The following is a 21933-nucleotide window of genomic DNA, read 5'->3' as shown; positions in this document are numbered from 1 at the left end:
AAACATCAGCCATAAAAAATAATTCCATAGAACTCTTTCCGAAAAAAATGAATTTAAATAATTCTCATAAAAGTTGTTTTTTTTCTTCTTTAAGTTGTTTTCAAGGGAAAACAATTTGCATCTGCTTTCTTTTGTCCAAAAATGTCGACATCGAAAGCACGTAGACCGAAATGTTTCCATTTGCAACAATGATGTTGAAATGGAAAATGGGAAAATTCATCGTTTTCTCTATATGTTATGTTGGTGTCATAAAACACTAATGACATGAATTTATGCTGGTCGTTTTCATTCTTTCGGTCAATATGAAACATAGCTTCGTTTTCCGGTGCCGGTAGCGAACACCGAAATGAACATGGTGCATATTTAACATTTACGATTATTAATTTGCAAACAAAATCAGACAATATGCTCAAATGTTTTCGGTGATAATTTTTCGATGCATTTTCTGCCAAAAATGAGCAAACAAGCGAACACTGAATACAGAGAATAAAACACCAACATCAATCGTGTCTGATGCGTGTATGCATATAACATGTATGTGTGTGGCTTGTGTAGATTTATTGGTGACTTGTTGTCATCCAATTTATCAAGAGATAAACGATACATGCGAGATACAATCAAATTTAACAGTTGGCAAAACAACGAAATAACACTGCACCTTTGGCGTGGGCGTACAACTGAAATACATTCTAAATGAATCTGCTATATGCATATGTATTAAAACATACAAATGGGAATTATCATTTTGTTTAATAAAATGCACAATAGACACGATATATAAACCATTTCAACGTTGGATGTGCTGAGTTGTGGGGACAATGCCGATAAAATTTGAATACACACACACACACACCGACACCATCTACGGTGTGCTATTTCGTGCAGCAGTCATGAAAATGAACAGTGTGTTGTTATACGCATCAGAAGAGAGGATGTCATTGTATCATTTTGCACAACTTGTGTGAATGGTAATTACATAGAACCATTGAACGTCTGGCTTAGTTTAACTTACAGATTCACTTATTTTGGCTCCAATGATTTTCATGTCATTTTCAAGTTCAACGATATGGACTGAAGTGAGGAAAGCAATATAGCATAATAATTATGGCGAAGCGTATCGATGTTATTATTGCCCACCGGATGGTATTATTTGAATTTATTGAAAATTGTAAAATTAAAACAAGTGCTTTTGTCTGATGCACAATGTTCTCTCGTTCTGTATTGTGGATTGGCGCTCCTACATTTTCAATTCGAATCCAATTTCATGCAGAGCCGAACATGCACGACAGACTCGTTAAAATGCGAACAACATTTTGCGTGGGCAAAGTTTTTATCGAAACTTGTTCGAAACATACTTGGAACCGATTCAATAGTCCCAATATTCTTTTTTAACTTCGTGCAGAGAGCGGTTGTCAATGATTGTGCCAACAATTCGATTAATCGTCACACAGATAAAATGTAATACGAGTATAAAGTTGCATTGCTTATGTGCAAAATCGAAATGAGCTCAATGCAACGGACAATTTATAAATGACAATATTTTTTTCTGTTTATTAATGATTTCATTTATATTTTCCACAGACAATTACCTGCGCCATATGGAAAGCCAGGAATAAATGGCACATCGATTCCATTACCAGCAACCGTTCAAGTACAACGACGATGTCCACCAAATGATAAAGTACGACCTCTGCCACCAACACCCAGCCACCAAAGTAAGTAGACGATTTCAACTTTTCCGTCTCGTTTTAACAAACACACGATATAGACATCGTTATATTGGTTTTGATAAATAAAGTTAAGCTGAAGTTTTCATCTTTGTTCGGCAAAATACAGACACTTTGTCTATATAGATTTCAATAATAATCATATTCGCACAAACATGTCTAGATTCGATTTATTCCATTTCGAGTTTTGTTTCTTGGGTTTTTGTTTTCTTTCTTTGTTCTTGGGTTTGTGTTTAATTGAAACTTTCTGTTTGGCACTTGATCATTTCATAATTTATTGCATTCATTGAAACATTGATATGGTTTATGTTCATATTTTGCGAACAACAAAAGATAGCGTGGGACAGAGAGATCGAGCGAAATAAAGTTCTCTGATTAAAAAGGAATAAAATAAGCATACTAATTTGTGTCGATTTACTTTCAGTTGGTGCGAATGGCAAAACAAACGGAAATGCCGAGACGAACTCGATACAACAAAATGGAAATCCACCAACGCAGATACCGAAAAGTAGCAGCGGGTAAATTGCCATTAATTTATATTAAATTAAATATTGCATTTTTTTAATATCACTTTAGAGTTTCATTACATTCGGTCTTTCTAAAATTGTTTTCTCGTTTTTTTCTCTCGTTCATTTATGAAAATCAAGTTTGCGACAGCAATCCGTATGCAAAATCCCAGCCAGTCCATATGCTGTGCAAAATCACATTGCCGGCAATGGTAGCATCGTAATGAATGGTATGCCAGCCACACCGACCAAACATTCAATGCTCGACAAGTTAAAGTTATTCAAAGGCGAAAAATCAGATCGTTCATCAAAAACGCAAATATCAAAGCGAACAAGTTCAAGTAGTGGTTTTTCATCGGCACGCAGCGAACGCAGCGATTCAAGTTTAAGTTTAAACAACGATCCAAATGCAAAATCATCTGGAATACCAGTGTGCCAACCGTCGCAAACAAATGTGAAAAAAACCGAAACATCAACATCGAAAACGAAATCGAAACTGTTGTCATCGTCATCGTCGGGCAAAAGTTCCAGCAAAGATACATTAACGAAAAAATCGGAAAAGAAAGATAAGAGCCCGGCTCGAGTGTCGGCTGACATGAGTGAAAGTAAAATAGCCATGCCAAAAGCGCAAAAAGCATCGTCTTCGTCCGGTAAAAATGAGAGTAAATTGAAAATGATTTCGGTGAATCGAAAATCATCGGATCAAAATCGAGCAACAAACAGCTCACAAATTCCACCGCCAACAATTGTCAAAGCACAAACAAGTTCAACGGCAACAACAGCGCCGGCACCAACATCGGTCACAACAAATATACCAACGGTGCCGAATACAAGCATACCAAAACCAATGGCCGCTATCAAAGGCACAACAAAACTATCATCGAACGTACATAATCAAATGAATGCATCACAAAAATCAACAACAACAACAACCATCGAACAACAATTTAATGATATCAAAAACCAAAAAATGGCCGACATATCAAATCAAAATAATAACATATCGAATGGCAATCAGGATGATAGTGGAAAAATGCAAATTATTGCACCGATTTTAATCGAAAATGCTGCCAATCAACACCAAACACTGGCCAATCATTTCCAAATGCAACAAGCGTTAAATCAACAAAACATATCAATGAGTGATAGTTGCAATTCAAAATCGACACATAGCTCATCAACGTCGGGCGGTCTCATATCGAATTCATGCGATTCAAATCACATTTATCGTCCGGAATCGAGTGCATCGGATGCAATTTCAATGCGTCCAAATCAAATTCTATCACCATCAAATAAATTAATAATGGCCAATCGCACAAAAAATGGTGAACGATATGGTATTCATGATGGTTCAATGATGAAAGCATCGTCAAATGGTAGCATTGCATCGAGCGCATCATCATCGATGACAGCAATGTCATCGTCAACCAACAATTCGAATGCGAATAAATTTAATACAGTACCAACAAAACAAATTCAAAACGGTGTGATTTATGAGGAGGAAAAACAAATGACGGTTATGCCAATGCGACCATTGCTTCGCGGTTACAATAGCCATTTAACATTGCCAACACGAGGAAATAATCGGAATCAGCACATTGCATACGATTATAATGATGACATGGCACAAGGATATTGCAGTGACGGCGATGCATTGCGCAAAGTACCGGTTCGATATTCGGATATCGAAAATGGTTATATGTCAGAGGGCGGAGGCGTTAGTTCAACAAATGGCAATGTATTGCATCACAAACCGATGCTTTTACGAGCTCGCACCCAATTGCCGACCACAATGGAAGAAAGGTAAGTCAGACAGACAGATAACACAATTTTTCAATCTACAATTCATCACACGTTAGATTCGAATACAAAACGAATGTTTATATTCATGTCATTCGGCTACACACTACCAAATATTATGACCCTTCTTGCACTGACACTGCATAGTTGAAATTTCATACAAAAATAACAAAAATACCGAATAGAATTCGAAATTCTAGGCTTGAAAAAAAAATGCAAATGAATTTTAACGAATGGCAAAACGACAAAAATTTAATTTTAAAATCGAATCGTTCAAAACGATCATCAAAAATATCTTTGGAACGATGAATGCAGTGATGGTTTCAAAAGACCGTTACTCTTGGTTCGACCGAATGGGTTCGGTTTTTTTCCCTCCTCGAATGGGTTCTTTTATGGGTGTCAGCGTATTATTCCGAAATATTTTGCTCACAATCCAAATAAATGGCACCATCATTGTGCTGTGCATCCAATTCGATTCTCTCTTTATAGCCCCAGCGACGAGTTCATCAAAATTCATAGCATCATCGGGAGACGACACGTTAATCTGCAAAATTAATTCAGTGCAGCATCTCTCTTCTTCAGTTTTTTTTCTTTCGTTTGTCGCTACTCTACGACAGTCGCTTGCACACCCATAAACAATCACATACGTCAAGCTGACATCAACCTTATGAAAATCTTTGCGTCGTGCACTTTACACATTCGCTTCTTTCATCTCTGCTCATTTATCATGCTCCGTTTTTACGTGTTTTTTTTTTGCTTCTTTGACTGCGCGTCGCCAATTTGCGATAACAAAACCCCTTGGAATAGTTGTGTGTGACTCACGTTTACACCTCATTTCATCGGCTCACATGTTTCATTCTGAATCACAAGTTTCTTTTTTTTAAAGAAAAACGTGAGCTTTATTTTTCGACTCCGTCAGTTTGACTCAAACCGCTACCATTTCAAGCATGAGAATACAATTTAATCACATAATCCCCTTTGAACAGTAATTGCGAACATAGGCCTTTGCTCAAAAATCACCGTCAACACTCACCCACAACGGTGACGGTGAAACAATGGCCAAAGCGATTCCCTACTGTCCGCTGCTTTCATTCTTTATAGCGTGTTAATAGACAACTAAAGAACAGCATTTGATTTAGTAGCTGGGCGTCCACTGACTCAATACCGTCTGGTAAAATCAATGTTAATCACAAATACCACCATGTTATCATGCATTGAATTGCAATGTTGTTATTAATCACGTCGAAAGGATTGCTTGATTTGTGCGTGAACCTTTTATACATCAACAACGGCTTTATTATGCAAATATCGCAAATCCGATTTGCACAGCCCGAAACAGTACCTTTTACAACAAAATCGATTTTAAGCCAAAAAACAACAACAATCTTTTCGGTAAAGAACAAAGAACACCATTTGATGTACTCAATATGTAATGAATCAATTCGTTTTTTCTGTCTGATCAACTTTAAGTTTGTTTAGTTTGGCCTATGCTGCCCAAGCAATTTTCATAATAGACATAAAACGCGGAGCGGCTGTGCAAAAACATTTAAATCGGATATATTTTTCTTGCCCAAAACTGCTGCGTGTGTTATAATAAGTATAACGCAATGAATATTAATAACTCAAAAGTGAATCATTAAATAAGTATGAAATGCGAACTAGAATCGAGTCGACAATATGTGGGATGTTTTGAAGAGATCCCAGTCCGCCTTTCGTTGTTATGAGAGAAATAATAAATAGCCCATTTGATATCATTTTAATGTAGACATAATAGTGCCATTATAATAGCCTAATCTGCTCCGTCGAACATATTTCATGATTTTCTTGCGAATTCACTTCCTTTTTTCTGGTGTTACAAGTAACAATAGATAGCGCCATGACACATCCCATAAATTATCTTTTCTTTTGAATGGGACGAGAAAAAAATATGGAATATACGCATATTGTCACCGAAAATAGGGACCATTTTTGTAGTATGCACTTGATGCTATTATTAGCTCCTTCGTTCCTACTTAACGACGGGAACCTTTTATTAGCATTATGGTTTATTTTCTTTTGTACTATAAACTTGGGAAGTGTATAAAATGTTGACTTAATAAAAATTTATGTTTTGAAATCCGCGACAAACTCACAAAATTTCGGAAGTTTTCCGAAAATCGAATTTTCATGAAATTGAATCGGTTATCATTAAATATACTTCATAAAATTGAATAATCACTTCAATAATCGGATTTGTTGATGTTCAAGCAGAAAGTTTTATTCAGTCTCAAAAAATGGGTTTGTCGCCAAAAAACCCGATTCGATCTGAATGGCACGGAAATCTGAAATGGAATTGTGCTCAGAATTCGAAATATCAGCAACAATCATGAAAGAATTCATTAAATTCGTAACAGAGTAAGCTTAATGAAGCTTAAGTGATTGGTGTCAGTGGAGAAATAAAATGTCTTTTAATTTTCTTAATCAAATCCCCGGCGTTTTTTTTTTTCCTTCGTCGGGAAGTAGAAGTTTCTCCAACGGCAATGCTCATTAAATTGTAGAAAATCGAATCATATAAAAAAGCCACTTGTATAAAGCATATAAAATGTAAAAACGGTAATTCGGTTTCAAGTCGAATCGGATATGTTGAGAGCGTGTAGCAATTATAAGATTTCTCATGCATACACGGCAGTGCATAAAATGCCAATGAATATATCAGAATTGCAAAATGACACAGAGAAAGTGCTTGAAAATACATTTTATTACATGCCATTTAAGCAAATTATGCAAATGCCAAAAATTTTCTTCCGCCTTTTTACATTGCAAAACATGTACCCCGAATTTATTCGTATAGCGAATAGAACAGACACCGAAAAAGAACTCGGCATGGAAATTGTATTGAGCATAATTCTAGTTTTGCTACACTCTATCACACACTACATATCGATGCATGGAAAATTTATTTCGTCGACCCTTAATGAAATATACAATATGCCAACGTACACCGACGTTTGTCAGCAAAGCAAATGTAAATGCATTCCGGTGAAAAGGACCCAACGATGAAACAATTTTCTGTAAAGTTTTGTCAGGATGTGCCATTGATTTAATGGGAAGTGTTAGGAATATAAACAAAAGCCGTTAGACATGTGCAAATACGCGAAAGTAAAACGGACCCATAAAAAGTGAAATAGAAGTTTTTGGGAGCAACAATGCAAACAATGCCATGTCTCCCCACCCATACATGTATAGTTGAAGCAGGAAAAAAAGCCATCCCCATCTGGTGAATACATATAAATTTATTTTATCGCTTCTTATCTGACGACACAAGCGACAGCATCGGTACGGACATTAAAAGAACGAACTAGTCGCTGTTTCGGCCGTTGTGAAAAAGACAGTCAGACAATAATATAATATTCGGTCTCACGACCGGTTTAATCGCTAAATTGCTATCACTGTGTGTATACGATGATGCTGAAGCACATTTCATTTTATTCTATGCGTATGCTTCACATGCACATGCGACACATTTTTCGGCCAACACCACTGATGCCAATCTCTTCCCCTCGCTACTATTTTTTCCACTCGATACATGACGTTCTTTTGCACATACACACACATAGTGAGTGAAACAGCATATAAATTCGGTAATTGAGATAAAGCGAATCAAGTACAAACACTACATAATCCTCTTCGTTACGTTGGTTTTTTTTTCGATGGTTGATATCCCCAACAAACATGGATAGAGGCAACGCATTCACCGACTCCACTCTATGTTTGGCATTTAATGCATACAATCTGGTTGCGGTTTGCTCTCTCTATACACATACACCACATAAATAATGTTATTGAAAATGAAATGAAAATCGAATACTGATTATTATTATTTTGATATGAAAATAAAACCAGTATACCGTAAAAAGAATCCACGATCAAGTTTATCATACTTATGCGAAGCTTTTTTCTCCAATGAGTGGGATGGCGCAAAGGCAAGAAAAACGAGTATTTCGAGAAACTTCCCGTTTAAGCGAATCTACCGAGGCGATATCCGAGCAATATCAAAGCCAAATCATGTCAATCAATTTGCTGGTAGAGTGAACATTCAAAGCGAATTTCAGACACCAAAATCACAGTGTCATAGCAACTGGATATGATGATGACGACAACGATGGTTGTAAGACTGAAAGCAAATAACCGAAAGGCACATTTAATACGCTCCCCAAACATCGTATAGATAATATAATTTCGGTGCGTGTCATTTCTTTTATCCTTTTATTTCGATTGTATGGCATCGTATCGCTTGCAGCATTAGTGCATCCATTCGCATTGGTTCTCGCAGTTTCAAATGGTTCGATGATTCGGTTTAACTGCAATAAATAATCTTACATGAAAAGAGAAATTTTTTCGATGCCAAAAAATAATGCTAATATATCTGACATTCGGCACATCTAATACAAATATCTTTAATACACCACCCTCATATGAAGAAAGAAGCAATGCTGCAGCATTCCGAATAAATATATATGGAGAAATTGAATTTAAATTCAAATTTTATTTGATATTTGTTCGCTTATCGAACTTCAACCCAGAGCCGACAAATTTTAGGGAGTGTTTTGTGCGTGTGTGCATGCACACATTTAAATTTGGGGTTATGAAAACGAAGAAAGCGTCAGCGTCGCATGTTGATGAAGATAATGAAATTGTGTGGTTTTAAATATTTGCTAAATGTTTTTGTTTGTCTGCGGTTGGTGCATTCCCCAGAGACAATTTCCGGCTGATGGTTAAATTTTACTATTGTTATTACGAAGCCATGCAATCCCTCGGTTGTTATGATTTTCGAAAATACGACCATTTTTCGGTGTGTAAATGATCTCAAATTATTTATGGAAAACGCTTACTATATTATCTTGATAAATATCTATTTGAATCACAAAAGCACAATCAACAGAAAATGCAATCGGTGCCGGGAAAACATTGAGAGAGAATACACAAAACACAAAAGAAACATGGATGTTACTTTTTTTACGCAAAAACTTCATCTTTGAAAATCAATTTTTTCTATTCATTTGAACGCAAATACATTTCAAGACTACTACATGGTTTCCGGCAAATAATTTTCAACCATACGATACAAAGAGATTTTTTGCAGCATCAGCACATTTATCGAATGAACATGACAACATATTGAGATTTGCAACGGAAAGATGGTCAACTATTTTAACCAATGAATATGCATGATTAAACCTCAAGTATAATTTCATTTTTGATTTTATTTCTATTTCAAATTGAACTGAACCGATTTTACAGAAACTGAATTTTAAGTTTTAAAATGGATCATTGGAATATAAAACTGATGTTCTGTGCATGTTTCAAAGCATTTATTGAAATATTTCTATATTAGATATTTTCAATATAGTTAAAACAAAAGATGGTTTATACTCATGATACAAAATTGCAATATCATTGATGCTTCCTTACCTCTGACCTAATGCTTGTTGTAAAGTTGCCAATTTTCCACATGGAACAGATAAAGTAAAAACTTTATCATAGTCTCGTTCATGAAATTCGCTGTATACGCCAACTAAAACTTCATTTGATTTTGGAACAGCCGAGCTTGACTGAGCTATTTGGTTATACATTGAACCGGTTCCGTTAAGCGTTGCAATTGCGACGAGTTGTTTTCTACTGACCGCTGTGTTAATATCAACAATCAAATTTTCTGATTTAATTTTTGGTGTACACTCATTCTTTATGTGGACGTAATGATGTACCGGTGAATGATGAAAATACGGAAGTGTAAACGGCTTTCGAGGCTTCATAGTGGAGATAATTTGTGTATACTTGGCAAATCTACTCCTAAACACAAATTTTTCATCGTGAAATGTAGTGACTGGGTCTAGAGCTGATTCAAATTGTAAAAATCGATTAGTAAAATAAAGTTTAATTGAAATGTGTGTTTTTCGAATACCTATTAACATTTTGACTCTTTCGTCAACTGAAATAACTTTATAGAGCAAGAATTTACAAGTAAGACTCCCAATGTGCCCTCCCAAATTGAGCCCAACTACAGTTAGCTGTTTCAAAGACTTGAATGAACCAACACCTCCATTTTGCAAACACTCCTTTTTGATCTTCGTTACAAACATTTCCGCTTCTCTGGCAACAAACTCAATACGACGCTCTTCTGCCATTTTTTCCGTAGAAGAAGAAGAGAGCCAGGTAGACTTTTTCAAAATTACAGTTTTTATTTTTTGGAAAGACGGTGACTTTTGTAAAGAAGATGTAGAACTCTTGGAACTTTTTAAACTTTTTGAACTCTTGGGGCTCTTGGAAGTTTTTGAAATTTGGCCTGAGTATGCATATGAAATATAGCAAATATTTGTATTAGATGCTTCAAACCATCCTGAAGAAAGACGAAATATTTTGAAAAATAATAACCATTTTTCATTTAAAATATCAAAATTACCTTTTGCATTTACAAAATCAGGACCTAACATAAAAAGAACATTTTTTTATCCAAGAATTCACATCAAAGTAGTTTTGTTGTCAAGCAATATTTTAAACTCACCATGTGCTTTGAAAGTCGATGTTATTGATGAAAAATACAGTGAAAGTTCTTTTCCATTATTCAAACATGAAATCAATTCTAATTTCGATCCTAAGTCGTCGCTTCTGGCTTGAAGAAAGGCGCCTTGACTTCAAAGAAACGTCATAATTCATACAAATAAACGAAATTGTTCAAATCAACAAAATATCTGTAACTTACTTGCTGCTATGAATGCATGAAAATATCACTGGATCGACCTTGTACTCTAACGACGCTGATATATTACCAGAGAAATTAATTTAAAAGAAACACTTCGATTGTTCTTACCATGCGTATGCAGCGCTTGTGTCAAGGTGTCGTAAACACTACATGTCACAGCCAATGTAAAAGTCTTTCCATAGTTTTCTCGACGTAGTCTAGCATAAACGCCAAATGAAGCATCATAATCACCTGGAACAGCAGGCTTCCCATGTTGATTTATATTAATTGAACCAACTCCATTCACCGCTTGAATCGATCCCATAGCAAATTCATTTCCGGCAAATGCAATGATATGTTTTCTACTAATGGCTGTGTGAATATCAACAATTAAGTCTTCTTCCTTAATGTGTGGTGAACAGGAATTCTTTATGTAGACGTCTTGGTATCCAGTGGCCTCTCTCCGAAGGGGTGTCTCATGTTTAGTAGTAAAAATAGCTTGCGCAAAGTTGGCATATGCTCGGCTAAAAATAATACTTTTATCAAGGTACGAAGATGTTTCGAATGGGTCTAGACCTGTTTTGATTAATATTGATGAATTAAAGGGAGTTCAGTGGTTCTTCAAATAATTCTTCGAATACCTATTAGTTTATCAACCATTTCACTATTTTTCCTGGCCAAGTATTTACAAGTTAGACTTCCAATGTGCGCTCCCAACTGAAGTCCAACCACGGTAACTTGTGTCAACGTTTTAACGGAACCATTTAGACTAGAGTCACTTTTGAGCTTCATTACAAAGTCTCGCGCTTCTCTGGCAACGAATTCTACTCGACGCGTTCCCACCATCTCCAATATCGGGGATGCAGTTTCTTTTGAACTTTGGACGGTGTATGCATATGTTATGTAGCAAACATTTGTATCGGATGCTTCAAACCATCCTAAAACAAAACAAAATTGAACATTTTTCGGAAATTATTTTATGGAAAAATTTTACCTTTTGCATTGTAAAAATCAGTTCCTAAAATATAAAAAAAATAATGAAATTCTCAACGAAATCGTATTGTATAAAACTAGGTATAAAACAATTTAACCCACCTTTTGCGCTTATAGTGGATGTTAATCCTGGGAAATATAGCGAAAGGCCCTTTCCATTATCTAAGCATCCAATTAATTCGAGTTTCGATCCCATATCGTTACTTCGTGCTCCATGAAATTCTTCCTGTCTATACATTGAAAATATTTATAAATTTAAAGTTAAAGAAATTAACATAACCCAAGACTCATGACCTTTTATCATAAACGCATGCAAATTGTATCGGCTCCCCATTGTACTTCAAATCGTCTGGATTGATCTCCGGTGGGGGTGAACGTACTATTAAGTGATAAGAATAGTCTTAATTAAATCATTTTATATTGAATTTTAATTTACCTTTCTTATCACAATTAACAGAGAAACTTCCCAAATAGAGAAATATTGCCAAAATTGTTATCTTCGCAACGTGAATTGATAACATATTCTTAATATATTTTTCAGGAATATCGCAGACTAACTGTAACTTTTCATACCAACTGTAACGTAGATATTATTTGTATGAACAAAACACACAAAAGTGTGTAGTCATGAATTCTCAAGTATCAAAATTATTAAAGTCATAAAGAATAATTTATTTTTTCAATCGATTCTGTGAAAACCAAGCAATTTTAAATGAAGTATTGACGTACTCGTATACAGCTTACGTTAATCAAGTATACACAACTTTTTTGTTCAATATTTCAGCTATTTTGATGTTGTTTTTCTAAAATATTTTGTTTTTTCTTAAGATGAACCTCGTTTAGTTCGTCAATAAAATAAATTTGAAAGAAAAACGTGTATTTTTTTGTTTTTCTCATTTCGTTTTTATTATTATCAAATATCTGTATCAATATTATTTCGACCGATAATTGAGCTTGTGACTAATGTGCCAATTTAAATGAACCATTAAATCCATTTTTCCAACAATCATCTTTGAAGACATCTCTTGTTTCTATTGAATTTTACATTGACCATTCGAAAAATAGAGGAATTTTAAAGAATTCTATAATCAGATTTTTATTATTAAAAGATTATTGCAATTTGATATTTAATATTCGGTAAAAAGAAAAATTGTGTTATGAATATAGTAATATACAATCGACACAGTCGATATCTGCTGCTCCGAAGTCGAAAAGACTGGCAGCTGGTATTCGATCGGGTAGTGTTTCATTGCAAATGATATTGTAAATAATTGTGATTTTATCTGTGATCAGACGGTGAATAAATAGAATAAATGCTGTGGTTTGTCTAAATTCACTAAAAGAAACATTTCAAATACCCACATGCTCTGCCTAATGTTCCATTGCTTGTGTTAAATTCGTCAATTTTTTACAATTAATAGATAGAGTAAAAACTTTATCAGAGTTTCGTTCATGAAATTCGCTGTATACGCCAACTAAGACCTCATTTGATTTTGGAACAGAAATTTGGCGATTTATTGAACCGGTTCCGTTATGCGTTGCAATTGCGACAATTTGTTTTCTACTGGTAGCTGTGTGAATATCAGCAATCAAATCCATTGATTTTATTTTTGTTGTACATTCATTCTTAATGTGTACGTAATGGTGCTCCGGTGAATTATGATAATATGGCTGAATATTCAGTTTTCGATGTTTAGTAGTGCTGATAAATTGCGTATACATGGCATATCTATTTTCAATCGCAATTTTTTCTTCGTTGGATGGATCTAGAGCTGATTAAATTTATAGATATTAATAAAAGAAAGTCTAGTTGGCATGTGTGATCTTTGAATACCTATTAACATATTAACTCTTTCGCCAGTTTCAATATTTTTGAAGAAAAAGTATTTACAAATTAGACTTGCAATATTCGCACCCAGATTATGTCCGACTACTGTTAGTTGTCTCAAAGACTTGAATGACCCATCAACTCCATTTTGAACACATTCATCTTTGATTTTGGTAATAAATATTTCCGCTTCTGTGGCAACAAACTCAACGCGGCGTGTGTTGGCAGTTTCAGTAGAAGAAGATGAAGGAGAAGAAAAAGAAGAAGAAGAAGAAGCGGAGGACTTGGTGGAAGGGAGCCTCTTCAAGACACTTGTCATTTTCTTGAAAGACGACGATTTTTTAACGGATGCTGACTTTTGTAGAGCAGATGTAGAACCTTTTGAACTTTGGCCTGAGTAGGCATATGAAATGTAGCAAATATTTGTATCAGATGCATCAAACCATCCTATAGAAAGAAAATCACAATTTTTCAATTAAAAATATTAACGAAAATAGTAAAATCTTACCTTTTGCCTTTCTAAAATCAGGCCCTAAAATAAAATTGATATGTTATTAAATGACAATCCAAGAATTCACCACAAAATAATCCAATTGTGAAGAAATATCTATTTTTAACTCACCTTCTGCTGTGACAGTCGATGTTATTGATGGGAAATATATTGAAAGTCCTTTTCCATTATTCAAACATGAAATCAATTCTAATTTTGATCCTAAGTCGTCGCTTCTGGCTTGAAGAAAGGCGCCTTGACTTCAAAGAAACGTCGTAATTCATACAAATAAACGAAATTGTTCAAATCAACAAAATATGTATAACTTACTTGCTGCTATGAATGCATGAAAATATCACTGGATCAACCTTGTACTGCAATGACACTGAAAATATCACCAGAGAAATTAGTTTGAAAGAAACATTATCGATTATGAAAAATGTTCTTACCATGTGAATGTAAGGCTTGTCTCAAGGTTTCGTAAGCACTGCATGTAACAGACAGTGTAAAAATCCTGTGAAAAATGCCTTGACGTCTATTGCTTAGATTGTATGGTCCAATTTGAACTTCATTACTAGCAAGAGCAACTGGTGCTCCACGATGTAGTTTAATTGTACCGGTTCCACTCGACTTTGCAGTAGCGATGATATTCTTCTGACAAGTAGCCGTGTTAATGGCAATAATCAAATCTTCGGCTTTAATGTCCGTTGAACACTCATTCTTTATGTATACGCCATTGAATCCTATGTTATTTCTATCCGGTTCAGTAGTGAATATACCTTGGGAATACACTCGATCGGACCAGGTAAAGATAAGTCCTTTATTAAGGTATGCGGATGCATCAACTGGATCTAGACCTAATCACCATTTCAAATATTGATTAATTTAAGAGCTTTATTTGAAAGGTGAAGTGATCGAATACCTGTTAAATTAATATCCATATCCTCATATGTCAAAGTCAAATATTTGGAAGCAACACTTCCAACGTGTGCTCCAAAGTGATGACCTATGACGGCCATATTTGTCAGCTTTAATAAAGTCTGTAGGGAACCGTTTTTAAAACAATTTTTTTTTAGCATTACTACAAAATCTCTCGTTTCTCTGGCAGCATATTCTATACGGCGGGTGTCTGCCATTTTCTTCATGAGAGAATCAGTAGAATTTTCTGAACTTTGGCCCAAATATGCATATGTGACATAGCAAATGTTTGTATCAGATGCTTCAAACCATCCTAAAAAAAAAATTTCACAAAAAATTTGAATTTTTCGAATAAAATTCACAGTACAAATGAAAAATAAATACCTTTTGCATTTTCAAAATCATCTCCTAAAGTTAAATGAAATTATTTGTATATTTGAGTTTAATCTTTTGATGTAATTTCTTTAATAACTCACCTGAAGCAACAGTAGTTTGTATTCCTGGGAAATATAAGGATAGACCTTTTCCATTATCCAAACATCCAATCAATTCAAGTTTCGATACCATATCGTTGCTTCGTGCATCAAGAAATTGCACTTGGCTGTTGAAAAAAAATTATTAGTAAATAAATCTTTTGAAAAAGTGCAGTGGAATGGTTGTAGAATTTCTTTTTTAAGCACTTACTTTTGGTCATACACACACCAAAATTGAATCGGATCTCCATTGTAGCTTATATCATCTGGATTGACAATCTCCGGCGGAGGTGCTATGGATTAATCATAATTGGATAAAAACGATTCGGTAATAATTTTAAATGTAATTTTCTTACCACAATCACCGAATAAGGTTCCCAAACAGAGAAATATTGCCAAAATTATTATCATCTCAATTTGAATTGAAAGAAATTTCTTTTTCTAGAGATATCGAATTTATACTGTAGTTTTGCCATGGAAACAAGGTATTATATATGAAATTAACGCACACAAAAATGCGTAGTCAAGAAATTCGATGAATTAAAAATATGTGCCATCTGGAAAATAAGTTGAATAATAGGGTGTATCGCTGAAGCTAAGAGATTTGCAAAAGTTTTTTATTTCAACATTTTTTTGTTTAGGATAGATCCATTTTTTTTTGCCATTTTTTGAAAGTTTACTTTCAATCAAAACGCTCCTTGACATGAGAAAGTCGGATCAATTGTTACTTTTGCCAAAACTTTGTATGGGAGGTAAGCCAAATTTTCAATGGAAATCGTATTCTAAGAAAATTATTTTTTAGCGATTTATAGTGTCCAAGAGTTACACTATTGAACAAGTGTATTTGTGTGCAAATTGCAGAAGGCACGTTTTAAAAAACAAACATTTTCAAGGAAAATTTCCCTTCATAATTGACGTAAGTTTTGCCAAATAATTTGCGTTAATCAAGTAAACAAAGTAAGCACGTTTTCATAAATTTAACTCAATTTAAAGGTTTCAAGTAGCAATGGCAACCAACGGACTTCACTCAAAATTTTCGAATCGAACAAAAGCCAAAAACATTCTCTTAGCTATTGTGCGATTCGATGGAATTTCGAATGAATCATTTTAATGGAAAACATGTATTTCCTGCAAATGATTTGATGCTATTAGAAGCTTATAGATCTTCGTGAAGCAGTAGCAGCATCAATATAAATCGTTCTTCACCTTCATAAAAACAATATAACTTTGTTTGCACACGAAACGAAAACCTAATGATTCCGACTTGTATTACATCACATAAACGAGATGCGTAATAATATATGTGTAACACATGTTCGCACATCGCTCAAATCGTTCGAATGACAAAGTAAACAACTGCGTTGCCTTGGTATACGCAAAGACAAAGAAAAATGCATGGATTCGCAGTTATTTCATGAACATATTGACATGAATAAATGTTGTATATAGCAACAATTAATATAGAAACGACTCAAAATATCCACACAAAGTATAGTAGCAAAGACAACCAAACTCTGCTTTTGTTCAATTTTAAGATTGCCTACCGTGAGGCGTTTTAGTTGTTGTGTACATTTGCTTACATGTCGTCGCCTCTTAAGGATATTGTATAACACAAGAAATACAATTTCAAACAAAACTGACTGTGCGTATGAATGTCGGGTGTGGATGTAGTCATTACTTTGATGAGAAGTGCTTTTATCGACATTTTTTTTTCTTTTCTCAAATCGACAGTGTGAGTGCTAAAACGCTCGAAAATTCACAGCAGCGAAAAGGATGCATTAAGAAAATATTGTGTTTGAGAAGAAAAATCTTTCTAGAGATATTAAGTTTGTTGCCATTGTCTGTCACTAATGCGGAACACATGAAAACCCAACTAATGCACCGTGCATACGAAGTTGTTTCTCTGGATTTTGAATGTACTCCGTTTGTTGAGATTCGATTTTGCCAGACTAAACAAATCCACTGGCTATAACTTTCACAAACACCAAGGATCAGCGCTTCCGTTCGGCATCGTTCATATTTAATACATGTTGTCGATACCATCGATCAATTTCATAGTTCGTTCTCTCTTTAAATGCCACGAACGTGTTAGCGCAACTAAATTGAATTTTGAAATCATCATATAGCTTATATGGAAAAACTTTAAATCCGAACACATAAAACTAAAGAAAAAAGTTTCAATTGAATTTTTTAAATGATTTTTTTTTATTTTCTTGTTTTCACATTCATTTCAATTGAAGCCGTATTGTAAAATTTATTATGCGAATCATATTGCTTTATTATACAACTACATAAAATGTATGCTCATGGACGATGCGCTTCTGCATTGAGAACTGTGTGAGTGAAGATTGAATATTTGTTCAAACCCTGTTTCCGAAGTGAATGCGTTTGCTCAAAACAACACACATTTGTTGCATGCAAAACGGTCAAACAGTATATTCTCTTCCATGTCTCGCTGTCGATTTCACAACCGAATCTCTCCGTGTCGCTCGTGTCGCGATTCAACAGCCCGTTGAGCAAATGAGAGACCACAAACAACTCTGCTCACAGAGGAGCGTTCTATTGTCGAATTGTCAAATGTACACTCATTTGCTCATGACATTTACGGCGCATACGCAGTACTATCCTTAAATCGCCCTCTCACTATAAACAGTTATCACTATTCGCGATTCATGCGAATTTCGTACACACATTACTCCATACAAACACACTCGTACTTGTTGAAATAATCGCCACATTCGTATGACTCATGAAACGCTCGTCTGTGGTGTAAATTCACATTTTACTCTCTCTATCCATATTTCGCATACGCTCTCTTTTATATGTATGATATTCAAATATACTTTGAAACGACCACTTACACAGAAACCGCCCGATTCGAATGATTTTTTGCACACACAAACATGTGTGTGATTCTTCCGTCTTTCAGTCGGCTCGATGGTCGTAACAAGCTGCTGTTGCTTGAACAGCTACGTTTTTTTCGCTCTCGCTCTTCTTATTCACAAAACAGCAATGTAAAAGTCTATTCATATAAAATGTGAAAGCACCACCCAAACGTATATTTTATTTCTTTGTGGTCGAGGGTGAATTTTTTTTGTGACACAATTTGTTCAAAGACAATAAACGTGAGAAATCATTTTTTTAAATTCAAATGGTCAAATTTTTTGCCATTTTGAATAGGATAAATGCGAAAAAAGTGCTTTTAAGTGTTGCTTTTTGTTTAAATCAGTGTGCGTGTTTCGAAGACGTTGATTCGATTTAGTATATTTTATAATGCGCTTCAAATAGTTCATAAATTAGCAAAATAATCGTAAAAATGCCTTAAAATAATAATCAAGTTTAAATAATATTCAATCAAACCAAAAAAAATAATAATAAATTTACACGTTTTACGTTCGTTTGTCGCTGTCTACACTTTAAGTTTACTATCCCAAAATTAATGTGCTTCTTCTTCGTGATAATTTACATGCAAAATAATATGCTACAATAAAAAAAGACGTTATAAATTTATTACCGCGGACCAAATACCTGTGCAATTATTTTATAAATTGAATGCAGAGCTTTCATTTCTTGATGCTTCGCTTACCAACCAAATGATAGAAAGAATGGTTTCAAAAACCCACACGAACAAAACATACACACATGAAATTTAAAATGTGGTAACATACCTTTTTTTGCATGCAAAAAATACCATTCGCTTTTGAAACGACGAAATGTGAATTCTCTTCTGAAACAAATAAAATTTTCATACGTTCGCTACCGTTTCAATGTAATAACGTCGATGATTCACTCAGAATTTAACAAAAGTTTTTGACAACTAATGGCAAGAGTTGTAATACAAGCTGTTTCTCTTGCAAAATACAAAACACACCGATAAAAAGGAACTAACCAAAGACAATACAAAGTGGAAATGCGTGCTTTGAATTGTAAAAAGAAAACTCCCAGTATAGACATTTATTTCCACATCTTTTAACTGGGGAATTTCGGTGAATCGCGAAAACTTTTTTTGTTACGCGAGAAAAAAATAATACGCAAGACAATAACATCACGCGAAAGACAAAATTGTGCATTAATATAGTAGACAAATGCAGAAGAAGCTCTATGTGTAGAAGATAAAATGAACTAAGACAGTACGACGGGTAGTGATAGTGGCTTAGCTAAAAAAAAACCAAGGCAAATTTCGCTGATATCTATCGTTGATAAAATAAGAGAACTAAATCGAGCGTATGTGAAGTGAAATGCAATAAAAAAACTTTTACGACGCAACATTTTGAAAGATGTGGAAAAACGGAGGAAATGAATGAACACTGAGATTGAAACGCTAATCAGTTGATCAAATAAACTATAACCAAATTTCTTCCAACAAACTAAAACAATTACATCCGACATCAAACGACAAAAGTTCAAATGTATTCGGGCGCTTCATTTCAACTGAATAAGGAATGACCAAGGGATAAATACGCTCACACATTCAATATCTAGTGGCGATCAATGTGCTGATGTGGCGACAATAAATAACAACCGAATGGATATTGCATTTCGGTATGTGTCATTTCGCTTGAGTTTCATTCAAGCGGAGGTTTTTTTTATAGTCATCGTACATTTACGCATCGTACAACCAAACAAAGACACGCAATAAAAACTGTACTGAAACTGAATGAATATGGATAATAGTAAACGAAGCGTATATGTGTCGAATAGCGAGTTACTTTCATTTACTTCCTTAATACTGTTTTGAAACAAATTTCAAGCAAGCAAAGGGTACTAGTTTTACCAACTTTTTCTTTCCATCACATGTTTCATTATCAACGTAAAGCCATTGAAATACATATAGGTAGAGTCTAGAGGCAACTGCTGAATTGGCAAATACAAAAAATTATGCATGAATGACATAGACAGGGCGTTCGTGCGCGCCTTGTCACTTCTTTCAACGGTGTTGTAATCTTTAAAGCGCAATCTAATTGAAGTATTTAACCCTTTTTTCCGCGTATATACCACTCAAAATTGCTTCGATTTTATACAAACAGAAATGCGTAGTAAAATTATATTCTTATGACAATACACTTTAAGTGCACTATCAAGCAGCACACATGCTATTCTCTTCATTTTATCATTCTGCGCGATCTAAATTGGTATTTGGTTTGGTATTTTCATTAGCTCAAATTGAAAATGAGCTCAATGTATGAGATGTCAACACATTTGCGAGCGTAGAAATGATAAGAGTCAACAAACTGAAAAGCGCTCAATCAACGCCAACTTTGCCATTTCAAGTACAACCAACTATGTTCGCGATGCCATTACGTCTAAATGAGACTTCCAGACATATGCTATATTTAATGTAATCTATCATTTCGACGAAACAATTATTATTTTATTAAGAAGGTGGAATTTGTTCGGATGAACAGATGATGCTCGTCATTCAATTCATTCCATTTATCGAATGATTATAGTGTTTTCACATCCGCATCTACACTCATCTTCAGTTCGTCGTTTTTTCATGCACTTGAAGAATTTGAGTTGGTGTTACAGCGATAAGACAATTGTTTCAATGTTTGAATTTCTGTTTTGTGGATAAAGAATACTACTCTCAGTACATAATGTATGTGTGCAATATTTGTTCCGTGAAAAATGCATTTGTTCAGTGAACACAGTTCGTGTTTAACGAGCAGTAAATTTAAATTGTCGAAGGGGAAAATAGGACAACGATTTCAATATTGCTGTATTAAATCGGTACATATGTAGTTTATTCGATTTTTTTTAATTTTTATTCTTCTCTGTCAATATGCACATTTTGTTTGCAAGAATATTCTTGAAAAACATGTAAGTCAATGTTGACAGATACAGGCCACTTCAATTGATGGCTGTACTTAAAAATTTATATTTGGTTAAAAAGAGAACTCGGTTTCTGGAATATGTGCTCTATTTTCTGATTTCATTTTGCAATCGACGTGATTTAAGCGTGAAAGCACTTTTTAATTGAACATTCCAACAAGAACGATTTTCAAAAGTATCGCTTGGTTTTCGTTCAGCACCTCATTGGATACTTTGTTTATTTTGCTGCTGCTGTCATTCTATATGGCTCACCGGCGCTATAGATTCTATAGAGTGTCGTCAATTGCATCCAGTAAATGAAACATTATGCGGCATGCGCTGCATCATAATACATTGTTCTCATTAAAAAATTTATGATACGGATGTGGAGACATGAAGCAGAATAAAAAAAAGTATCTGTTTCATTATGAGAATGATGTTTATATTGCAACAGCTTCAAATATGTTCACAATACCATTGTTGAAAAAATGTAGCGAAAACTGAAATGCAACTCATTTGCAACCAAGGCGCAAGTTGCAAAGAAACATCATCCTAAATTGTTACCAGTTATGTATTTCGAAACATTCATGTGCAAGTGATGATACTTTACTGCACACAGTGGGTGTGCGGAAAAGTAAAAAATGAGTAAATTTTCTGGTAAGGGTGACG

General features: G+C 34.5%; 3 protein-coding genes across 13 annotated transcripts in view; 1 reads left to right on the top strand and 2 right to left on the bottom strand.

The window, feature by feature from the left end:
* LOC116337173 (protein sickie) overlaps positions 1 to 21933 on the top strand; it is a 246185-nt gene that overhangs the window by 180989 nt on the left and 43263 nt on the right. For 7 of the 9 annotated variants that reach the window (XM_031761547.1, XM_031761546.1, XM_031761549.1 and 4 more), the window contains 3 exons: positions 1582 to 1715; positions 2152 to 2245; positions 2375 to 4036. In XM_031761547.1, the coding sequence (XP_031617407.1) occupies positions 1582 to 1715; positions 2152 to 2245; positions 2375 to 4036 (1890 nt within the window). Of the gene's footprint in view, positions 1 to 1581; positions 1716 to 2151; positions 2246 to 2374; positions 4037 to 15662; positions 15782 to 18777; positions 19996 to 21933 lie in introns of those variants that run through there. The other 2 variants (XM_031761554.1, XM_031761553.1) reach the window with 2 other exon arrangements.
* On the bottom strand, positions 9257 to 12347 carry LOC116337176. Of its 2 annotated transcripts, none has more exons than XM_031761557.1 (11): positions 12181 to 12347; positions 12039 to 12123; positions 11847 to 11974; positions 11746 to 11769; positions 11393 to 11689; positions 10881 to 11327; positions 10773 to 10827; positions 10575 to 10702; positions 10473 to 10496; positions 9975 to 10409; positions 9257 to 9908 (listed from the first exon to the last, which is right to left on the bottom strand). In XM_031761557.1, exons 1-11 carry the CDS (start codon positions 12263 to 12265, stop codon positions 9481 to 9483), a joined length of 2136 nt encoding a protein of 711 aa, XP_031617417.1. In that variant the 5' UTR covers positions 12266 to 12347; the 3' UTR covers positions 9257 to 9480. The 2 variants fall into 2 exon arrangements, with proteins under 2 accessions (XP_031617417.1, XP_031617418.1); XM_031761558.1 differs by having other exon boundaries at positions 10773 to 10818.
* Positions 12815 to 15909, bottom strand: LOC116337177. Of its 2 annotated transcripts, XM_031761560.1 has the most exons (12): positions 15810 to 15909; positions 15665 to 15746; positions 15457 to 15581; positions 15365 to 15388; positions 14985 to 15293; positions 14512 to 14919; positions 14393 to 14447; positions 14195 to 14322; positions 14081 to 14104; positions 13579 to 14019; positions 13107 to 13516; positions 12815 to 13027 (listed from the first exon to the last, which is right to left on the bottom strand). In XM_031761560.1, exons 1-11 carry the CDS (start codon positions 15862 to 15864, stop codon positions 13116 to 13118), a joined length of 2052 nt encoding a protein of 683 aa, XP_031617420.1. In that variant the 5' UTR covers positions 15865 to 15909; the 3' UTR covers positions 12815 to 13027; positions 13107 to 13115. The 2 variants fall into 2 exon arrangements, with proteins under 2 accessions (XP_031617420.1, XP_031617419.1); XM_031761559.1 differs by having other exon boundaries at positions 12815 to 13516.

This window comes from Contarinia nasturtii, unplaced genomic scaffold (assembly GCF_009176525.2).
Source record: "Contarinia nasturtii isolate CC-2019 unplaced genomic scaffold, AAFC_CNas_1.1 Cnas_scaffold_220, whole genome shotgun sequence".
Classification (NCBI taxonomy): Eukaryota; Metazoa; Arthropoda; class Insecta; order Diptera; family Cecidomyiidae; genus Contarinia; species Contarinia nasturtii.
Note: the sequence above shows the minus strand (reverse complement) of the source record. Positions and strands in the feature narration are given on the sequence as shown.

Excerpts from the sequence above, each read along its gene's own strand:
- LOC116337176 (XM_031761557.1), bottom strand. The coding sequence starts at position 12,265 with ATGTTATCAATTCACGTTGCGAAGATAACAATTTTGGCAATATTTCTC. Across the intron at positions 11,328-11,392 it reads AATGGTTGATAAACTAATAG|GTCTAGACCCATTCGAAACA; the intron begins GTATTCGAAGAA and ends TAATCAAAACAG. Across the intron at positions 10,828-10,880 it reads ACAAGCGCTGCATACGCATG|CGTCGTTAGAGTACAAGGTC; the intron begins GTAAGAACAATC and ends GTAATATATCAG.
- LOC116337177 (XM_031761559.1), bottom strand. The coding sequence starts at position 15,864 with ATGATAATAATTTTGGCAATATTTCTCTGTTTGGGAACCTTATTCGGT. Across the intron at positions 14,323-14,392 it reads TCATGCATTCATAGCAGCAA|TCAAGGCGCCTTTCTTCAAG; the intron begins GTAAGTTATACA and ends GTTTCTTTGAAG. Across the intron at positions 14,020-14,080 it reads TGATTTTAGAAAGGCAAAAG|GATGGTTTGATGCATCTGAT; the intron begins GTAAGATTTTAC and ends TTCTTTCTATAG.